General features: G+C 44.1%; 1 protein-coding gene across 1 annotated transcript in view; it reads left to right on the forward strand.

Moving 5' to 3' along the window:
- The window catches only part of znf827 (zinc finger protein 827), a 292,140-nt gene extending 283,685 nt beyond the window's left edge, over window positions 1-8,455 (forward strand). Inside the window, 3 exon segments of the mRNA XM_069689268.1 lie at window positions 1,273-1,450; window positions 4,991-5,738; window positions 5,741-8,455. Coding sequence (XP_069545369.1) covers window positions 1,273-1,450; window positions 4,991-5,738; window positions 5,741-6,034 — 1,220 coding nt within the window. The 3' untranslated portion in view covers window positions 6,035-8,455.
- Window positions 8,456-9,475: the final 1,020 nt, after the last annotated feature.

Consider the following 9,475-nt stretch of genomic DNA (forward strand, 5'->3'; position numbering starts at 1 on the left):
GCTTCCTCCCACCGCCCACAGACGCCCATTTCAGGTTTATTGGTGAATGAGAGCGTGAATGGTCTTCGTTTCTGTCTGTCTCTCTGTGTTGGCCCTGTGATGGACTGAACCCTGCCTTCGCCCAAAGTGAGCTGGGATCGGCTCCAGACCCCCCTTGACCCTGTTCAGGACAAAGCGGGTATAGATAATGGATGGATGGAAGATGTTGTTGTTTCAAACTGAAGCAGCAGCAACAACAACAACAACAACAACTGTGTGAAGTTGTGGTTGTTTACCAGTCAGGAGGATCTGAACTAAATATCAGGATTTGTTGTGGGAATCTCAGGATTCAGTGGTTTTTTTGTTTTTTTTTAGAGCTCAAGCCCTGTTCAGGAATCAAAGTTAAGATATCTCAGCTCCTGCTGCTTCTGTTTTGACTGATATGGTTTGAGATAAACATTGAGAAAAAACAAATTTAGGGGGAAGATTTTTGTTGTTGTTGTTGTTTAAACTAACTTAATAAAGTGGAAATGTCGAGGGAAAAAAAGTGGAAATTAGATTTCGTGCATGAAGTCAAAATGCCTTAAACGCAGCGCTCCACATCTTCAGGATCAAACAACATGATCAATTGTGTCTTGTGATACTCTGTGTTGCGTGCAGGTGTAACCATCGACAACTTTGAATCTGTCCTTCTCCAGCTATTTCGGTCCGCATGAATGCAGCCACTTCCTCCAAGTTTCTGGTTTCCACTTCTGAACAGACCCAATTTTTTTTGGCACGATCTCTTTTAAAGTCCTAATTACCAAACTGTGTTCGTCCGCTTAAAGAGACATGATGTGCTTTTTGCTCAACACAAGGCACACAACGCTACAGAAGATCTCTTATACAATCACCTACGCAAAGCAAGTAGTTTGATTTATTCTCAAAAGTTTGACTTTAATCTTGAAATGTAATTTTGCTCCGGAAATATAAAATGCAACTTTATTTGGACTTTTTTTTTTTTTTTTTTTTTTTTACTTGAGAGCAAAATTTAAAAACAAAATCCTACTCTTTATTTATTTATTTTTTTGTGTTCCTTTCCTTAATGCTCTTTTAAACTAGGCAGTAAGTAACTGAGGACAGAAATCGTGCTTTTTTTTTTTTTTATTTTTTTTAATATATATATATATACATACTATTTATAAAACCTGAATGCGTCGTCAGACCACAACCAGACGCAGGTCAAACAGGACAGCCCCCCCCCCCCCCCACCGTCTTAACTCGCCTTTTTCTTCCTCTTTCCGCTCCCTCCAGGTTTTGAGTGCGTCTTCTGCAACTTTGTGTGCAAGACGCGCAGCATGTACGAGCGGCACCTCCAGATCCACCTCATCACGCGAATGTTTGAGTGCGACGTGTGCCACAAGTTCCTCAAGACGCCCGAGCAGCTGCTGGAGCACAAGAAGTGCCACACCGTCCCCTCCGGAGGGCTCAAGTAAGGAAAGCAAGTACAGACAGAGGTTCCTAACTCCGCCCATCCTCCCCCCCCCCCCTCCCTCCCTCACCCTCTCAACTCACGGCGCACAGCACATACGCGTTCACAGACCCGGGGGTGTGCCGGGAACCGAATAGTTCAATTTCACCTCATTTCATGTAAAAGAAACTTAAAGCTTGCCGCCGGAAATATACGATAAACATGCACCGTAGTCCTGCAGCTTGATTTCAACTGACTGGTTTCGGTTCTTTCTTTCTTTTTTTTTCTTTTTTTTTTTTAACTTTCTTTTCATTAAAAAGCTGCTTGTAGAATAACTTAAAGGATAAAGAAAGCGGCAAGCTCGCCGATATTATTATTACAGATGGCACACGTAAACTTTGATTTATTCGACAGAAACTGATCCGCGGTCCATTTGAAGATTATTTTAGCCATGTGTCTTTAATCAGGGAACCTCGCTTTAATGTTCATTATCCGCAGCCAGCAAATAAAATGATACAAGCTGTATTTTTGCTGCTCGACAGCCTCTCTTGGCAAGTAGGACTTATTAGACAGTGGTCTGCGGGTCTGCAGTGGCTGTTCTGAACAGACGGGAGAGTGGAGGAGATGGAAACGGGCTTCCCCTCAGGGCTTGTTGTTCCACTGCCCACAGCTGACAGCCGTGCCAAAGAAAAAATATCTGATGAGACCTGCATTCCAGAAAGCTACTTTTTTTTTTTTTTTTTTTTTTTAAACCCGTCCTAACGAAAACACTTGCTATCCTGTACTGTATGAAAATTTGTCGGCACACCCCCCCCCCTCCCCCCGCCCCGGAAGATAATCGAGTGACACACTCCATAAGCACTTGTTTGATCACTCACATCTGTAACGTTAACAGTTCATCCAAATTCCCAGTTGCAAAAACCTGATGCTAATGCTTTCAGGATTACTCGTTCTCATTTGAAGCACAGCGGGGATTCTGTGCACAGGATGACGCTAATGGAAAAAAAAAACCTTTACAGGACAATGTCCGAACCCACGGAGCTGCGGAAAGACATAACCTTGGTGAATAAGCAGCGCCCGACTTTTGTGAGCGCAGACGCCATTGCGATTTTCATCATGGGACTCGAGCAGAGAGAGCACGTCGGGGTTTATGTCAAACCCCCAAAATTGGTTAATGAACAATAACCTTTGAAATGCTTCGGATCGCAAGGCAGTGAAGCAGTGAGGGGTTCTGAGAGACATTGAGTCTGAACCTCGCTGTCCCGAGACCAAATAAGGCGCATCGGGTCAAGGAGCAGAACCGGGTGTGGTTTCCTTTGACATTCGGCAGGGTTGCGCACCAAGAAACCCCCCCCCCCACCACCACCACCGCCACCACCCACCCAAACATGTTTGTCCCCTTAAAAAAAAAACCATAAAAGAAACAGCCGTGGCTCTCCACCGCTCCTGCTTACCGAATTTGTCTCCCAGCCACTTCCCTCTGTTCCCCAAAAATTCGACATCACATTCTCCGTGCGCTCTGCTCAGGTTCCGGGCCTCCGGTGAAACCACAAGTGCGCTCACGTCGCCGCTCCCGGAAGCACGCGTGACCGACGCTGACGTTTCATCCGGCGACGCAACTTACTCCGAAGGTTACGGCTTCCTGCCGCTCCGCGCTCGTCAGCGTTCAGACAAAACTTTAGCAATCTCGTCACTTTTTGATCCGCCCTCGTACAAATACACAAACACGCGCAGTTTTGGATCGAGTCATTTTATTTATTTATTTTTTTAATCTCAACAGTCTCCTTAGTTATTTTGCCTTTTATTTATTTTTTTTGAATGAATTCTGATTAAGCAGCCTCGGTTTGTCTCCCCGCACGCTTCCCTCTCCACCTCCATACTCCCACGGGACCCTTTGTTGTACTGTGACACGTTTTTGTGACATTTCAGGCCTGTGGAGTTAATGTAAAGTCCATCTGCTGACCTGAACACACCACACGCTGACGGTGGTGACTTTAACACACCTTTAGGTTTAGTGTGGCAGTTTGGGGGAAAAAAAAAAAAAAAAAAAAAGCTTATACACATGAATATTTGTCTTAAAAGTTTGAAAAAAAAAAAAGACCGTAGTAAACTTAACATTTGGTGAAGATTCATTTCAAGCAACACCAGCCATGTTTTTGTTTTTGAGTCGTCCCCATAACTCCAGTCTGTGCATGTGCAGAACCATTGAATATCATTATGATTACCGCCCCCCATCTCCTCATAAACAACAATCTCTACATATGTGTTCTACATATTTTTTTTTTTCTGTGCAGCCGTCGGTGGCGTTGGCATTTTCTCAACGCTGCTAAATGTCTGGAAAATTACACGTCTGACTTGTGTCACAGAAAACGTAGATAACGGGACACAAATACACGAGCAGCCCCATCCCGAGGTCAAAGATCCTTTTAGGAACGTGAAGACTTGCTGCTAGCTGTTAGTGTGAGCGAATAAAAAAACAAACAAAAAAGAAGAGGGGTTTGTTTTTCTAAATGTTTCTTCTATCAGGTGTAAATGTTTTTGAAGCCAGATTGGTATTTTTTTTTTTTTTTTTTTTTTAGCATTTACAAGAAAGAATCAGAAAGTGAATATTTTCGATTCTTCTTCTTCGAGATCTTTTGAAGTTGGTTTTTTTTTATATATATTGAAGTTTAACCTTCTTCAACTCAACTTCTCTGCTCTACTTTTAATATCTGCACATTTTGGGGGTTATACCTTAAAGTCCGCCAGGGTTTACACTGTCTCTTAATTTACGTAAACCACTTTTATTTATTTTTTTAACTATCAAAATCAGGTAGAATTCAGCCAAACGGATGAGGAGAAAGTTAAACAGCCTTCAGGGAAAACTGCCTTTCGATTGCCTGCATTTTAGGACACCCCACCCCAAGACCACGTCCAATCCCCCCCCCACCCCCACCCCGGCTAGTGTGTACATGTGTATGCACTCGAGCAATGCAAAGTGTTTCTGTACATGTAGGAGTGTGTAGAAAGGGAGAGAGGGCCTTGACCATTTCGAGGTTTTTCTGAGGTGATTCTGTTCTGCAGGGTTTGTGAAGCGCTTTGGGGTCCAGAGCAGATGAAAGGTGCTATTTAAATGTAAGTGCCACTCCATTCCTTCATTTCCCTTCATGTCCTACTGCTCCGATCTTTTCTCCAGCCTGTCACCCCTCCTCCTCCTCCTCCTCCACTCTCCCTCTTTTCCTCCCTCCTTCCCACACACACACACACACACACACACACGCACGCACGCACACACACACACCTGATCACCTCAATTCTTCCACCATTAAAACTGCCACACATACCACCATGAGTACAAAGAACTGTACATCGTACACTTTTTTTTTTTTTTTTTTTTTTTCCCTTGATCTGTCCTTTTCCTCTTCATCATTCTGTGTTCTTAAATTTCAAGGTTGTGTTACATGGTTGGAAAACGCACACTTTCCTTTAAACTGTCTTTTTTTGTTGTTGTTTTTTTTTTTTTTGCTCTTTGTGTGTCCCGTCCTCCGTCCCTCCCCGCGTCCCTCTTGTTGCGTCAAGCAGGTGCCCTTTTTGCATCTACTCCACCAATCGTCCGGCGGCCATGGAGTGCCACCTTAAGACGCACTGCAAGATGGAATACCGCTGCCGCATCTGCCAGGGACTGTGGCCCGACCAGGCCTCACTGGAGGCCCACGTGCGCGGGCACCGCCTGGGCAACCACTACAAGTGTGAGCAGTGTGGCTACTTGTCCAAGACGGCCAACAAGCTGATCGAGCACGTGCGCGTGCACACGGGCGAGCGGCCCTTCCACTGCGACCGCTGCTCTTACAGCTGCAAGCGCAAGGACAACCTCAACCTGCACAAGAAGCTGAAGCACGCGCCGCGCCAGACTTTCGGCTGCCAAGAGTGCCCTTTCACCACCACACACCCCTTCGTCTTCAGCCGCCACCTCAAGAAACACCAGAGCGGAGGGACGACGGGGGGGCCGGACGGGGGCTCGGGAGGAGGAGGAGGAGAAGAGGAGGAGGAAGAGGAGGAAGCGCCGGGGGCGGGGGAGGAGCCGCCACTGGAGGGCGCGTCGCCGGGGGGCCCGCCGTCGCTACGGACGCGCCGGGGGCACTTCCTGTTCGGCGGAGGAGGCAGCAGCGGAGGGAGCGGCAGCAACAGCCCCCTCATGAGTCTCACCGCGTCTCAGGCGCTCCAGTCCGTCGCTCTGTCGCTCACACTGAGCAGGTCCCGGCAGCTGGACCCCGGCGGGCCTCCGCGCCGCTGGGTCGGCGCCGGCGGCGGCGACACCGCCGGGGGCCCGGCGGCGGCGGCGTGGGCGGCGGCGCCTCCCTCTTCCTCCCCTCCTCCCGCCACATGCTCGAGCAGTACAGGAACTACGACCGGGCGCACCTGATCCCCCTCACCACCCTGTTCACCCACAACAGCCGCTTCACATTCCACCCGCACCTCCACTCCAGATGGCGGCCGGCCACGTCTCCTCTCCTCTCCTCCTCCTCCCACTCGGCGTCCCCCTCCCGCTCTTCCCCCTCGCCCTCCTCCCACAAACACTCCTTCCTGGCCTACCTGGGACTGATGGAGAGGGCCAAGACTGCCTGACCCCCCCCCTCCTCCTCCACCTCTCCCCCTCCCCCGCTCTTTCCCCTCACTCCTCGGACAGTGGTGTGAATGACACTTGACCACTGCAGTGGGAGCAAACGTCTTTTCCAATCAGACCAGCAGGATAAGCTGGACCAGACAAACATATTGAAGAAAAGGAAAAAACTAAAACTAAAAAAAAAAAAAAACATTTATAAGAGAAAAAGGCTGTACATGCTAAAAAAAAATGCATTTATATCAAGAAGCTGCTTTTCTTATCAGTTCTATCAATTGAATTATTACTACTTCAAGTACTACTCTATTACCTTGTTTTCCGTTTTTAAACATCTGAATGACCTGGACCCAGTCGCATTATCTGAGGAAACTAACGTATCTCAGTTTTATAGATATTTTTTTTTCCTTTAGTCGTTTGACGAGATAAAAAGACGAAAAACAAAAACTTGCAAGTGCTACATTTTAGTGCATTTTTGTCTTTTGCTATTATGCATCGAAATAGCATGCCTGTTTCTGTGTTTCAACGAGCTTTGACGTCATTAGGAAGCTACAATTCGAGATATCCTGAAGTGTTTAGCGGTGCAACGTGGACAGAACCAATGAAACGGAATGCTTTTCATTGACAAAGGCACGTTTCCAAAGCAATGCCTCAAACCACGCACTTACTTATTTATCAATCTTGTACATAGTTTTGTAGCCCCTCCCCCTTCCCATCGTTTTGATTTTGGTTGCTTTTTTTTGGTTGTTTTTTTTTTTTTATAACGGTGAAACCGTGTTATGCGTGGCTGCCGGCTGATACCGCTTCTGTCTCAGAGTAAATGCAGCTTGTTTTGTAAGCTCACACGACACAAAATAAGCTGCGATCATGTAAATATGGAAAAGAATCAATCTGACCCATCGCGTGGAGAAACTCACATTTTTTTTGTTATGAGATAACAAATAAGTAGCAAACGGATAAGAAATATGCGTCGAGAGGGGAAACAATGATTTCTGAGACCAGGTTGATATCAGCCGAGCATTACATGCAGAACTATGTGTCACGCACCTAATACTTAGAAGAGATATATGAGATAACTGTTTTGTGGAGGTGACCGGCTCCGGGTCAGCGAGCTGCCCGCGGCCACGGTCACCGCAGGCCGATTCAATGGTGCTTTTTGGAGCTTTTTGTAATTTTTGTGTACAAAAAAAAGAAAAAAAAAACTGTTCCAAAATGACTTGAATGAATGTATTTTTGTTTATGTACATGAAAAAGAAGCGATACAGAAGTGTGAACAGGGACGTCTTCTGTGCTGGTAAAGACGGGAAAGTTAGTGTGTTTGGTGGCCTTTCGGTGTCTTTTTTCCTCTTTTTTTTTCTTTTTTTTTTGTCTTTTATGTTGTTGTTTTTTTATTTTATTTTTATTTTTACTTTTTTACTGAGCCTTTTACATCATAATAAACATTTTCTACTAACATTCATAGAGTTCCCGTTGTGAGAAGAAAAACAAAAGTTCCTGTTAGGTGCAATGACGAAGAAAAGCCATTCATTTGTACAGCATTGTGTTCAATGGCACTGGCTTCAGTTAGGCTGGCAGACATGGTACTGCTTTTTGCCCCCTCCTCCCTTCCTCCCTCCCTCCTGTCAACCTTTTGAGTTTTAATTGCACTTACTGTAGTTACACTTCAAGCCAAAAGCACTTAAACCTTTTATTTTCCTTTTTTTTTTTTTTTTTGTAAGTGCAAACTTAGATCCACCAAGTTAGGGTAATGTGAAGTGGGCAGCAGTTGCTGGAAATGACTCAATCAACACCCCTTGGTCTCACATTTAGACATTTCTGGTGGTACAAAAAGGGTCTGCCTCTGTGAAATCGGAGAAAGGAAATGAATACAAATTGCATGAATTAGACAGTAGAGGTCAAGCTCCCCCTGGGAACTAAAGGTCCCAGGCTAAATTGTGATCGCCAATTTTGCACAGTGCTGCACTTTTTGATTATGAGAATATGTATTTATCCGTAAAATGCTCAAAAAGAGTTGTTTTTTTGTTTTGTTTTGGTTTTTTTGGCAAGATAGGGCAGCTTAGTAGAAGCATTTTATTTTGAAAAAAGCTTTACCCGTTATTGATTGCGCTTGTTTTTCCGAAGTGGTCTTGAAGCCAAAATCCCTTATTTGTAAAGGGATTTTTTTTTTTTTTTAATTTTTTTTTTTATTTGACCTTATTGTTTCCATTTGTCTATTTTACTTATGCATTTTTTTTTTTTTTTTAAATGAACTATTGTTTTGTTGCTTTTTTTTTCTACTTGAATCATGTCAGATAAAAATGTTGATTGGACAGAGAACATGAATTGTCAAGACCAAAATGTAAGCCGCCGCAGGACGTGATGTTAGGATTGAATCCGTCACATCCTGCTCTGGAGCGATGCCTCGATCCCCCCCTCTCCCACCCCCACCACCACCCCCACCCCTTCAACCTCCCTCCCCCCACCACCCCCTCCCCCCCCCCATCACCCCACGTTCTACAAACTGCTGTTTGTTTGTTCCTTTTTTTTTTGCTCTGTCACAATGTCTGGCATGCTGTCTCTAGAGTGAAAGGAGCATCCCTCCAACACACACACACTCTTCTTGTACTATCTACGTTATCTTTTATACTCTAGTGCCACTTGGTGGAAGGAAACCACCTGAGACTTCTGAGAATGAGTCAAACTAATTGTCAGGGTCCAATAGAAAAAAAGATAAAAGATTAAAAAAATAAAAAAAAAAAGAATTAAAAAAAAGAAAAGAATGTGTCCACTCTCGACACCTTTTTTTTATTTTTTTTTAAATATGTCTGCCTTTTAATACAGCGTAATCATGAATGGCTGCACTTCTTTATGTCCCCTTTAGTTAAAAAGGCAACAGGGCTCTATCCTTTTGAACAACAGTGTTCTGAAGCACTTATTCTGTTTGTTTTGCCTGTTTTTAAGCAGCAGAGACCTTTTTTTTTTTTTTTTTTTTTTTTAAGCTTAACTACCTTTTCAGCACTTCAGAGTATGCATGACACGGTCCTCTCTCTACTTCTTTAGCACATAATTGTGTTTAAAACTAACTCTCTGGTTTAGTTAGCATCCCCCTGCACTGTCTACAATCAGTTAGCTTTAAGTTTGGTTGTATTTTATGATTAGAAAAGGCTCAACTATCTTAACTTTTGGCACTCGGTGAAGATTGGTATGTGCTGTACAAAGCTTTTTTTTTTTTATTTTATTTTTATTACTCCATTGTTAAGGCTGTACAGGGTTGTGACGATAACTGGTAAATAGACCATTTGTACTTTTTTCGGTTTTGTATTTCTTTTCTTTGTTTGGCATTATTTTATGTTCAACTTGCCAGATCTAAATGTAACAGGATTTGAAAGTAAAGCTTACATCAGATATTATGTCACTTGTCTGTTTTGTCTCTCTTCATTGTTGATTATTTTACATTTATTTACTACTAC

Source organism: Brachyistius frenatus, unplaced genomic scaffold, assembly GCF_029030835.1.
Source record: "Brachyistius frenatus isolate BFR_SWC_R1_liver_20210118 unplaced genomic scaffold, ASM2903083v1 Contig_7, whole genome shotgun sequence".
In the NCBI taxonomy this organism is placed as follows: Eukaryota; Metazoa; Chordata; class Actinopteri; family Embiotocidae; genus Brachyistius; species Brachyistius frenatus.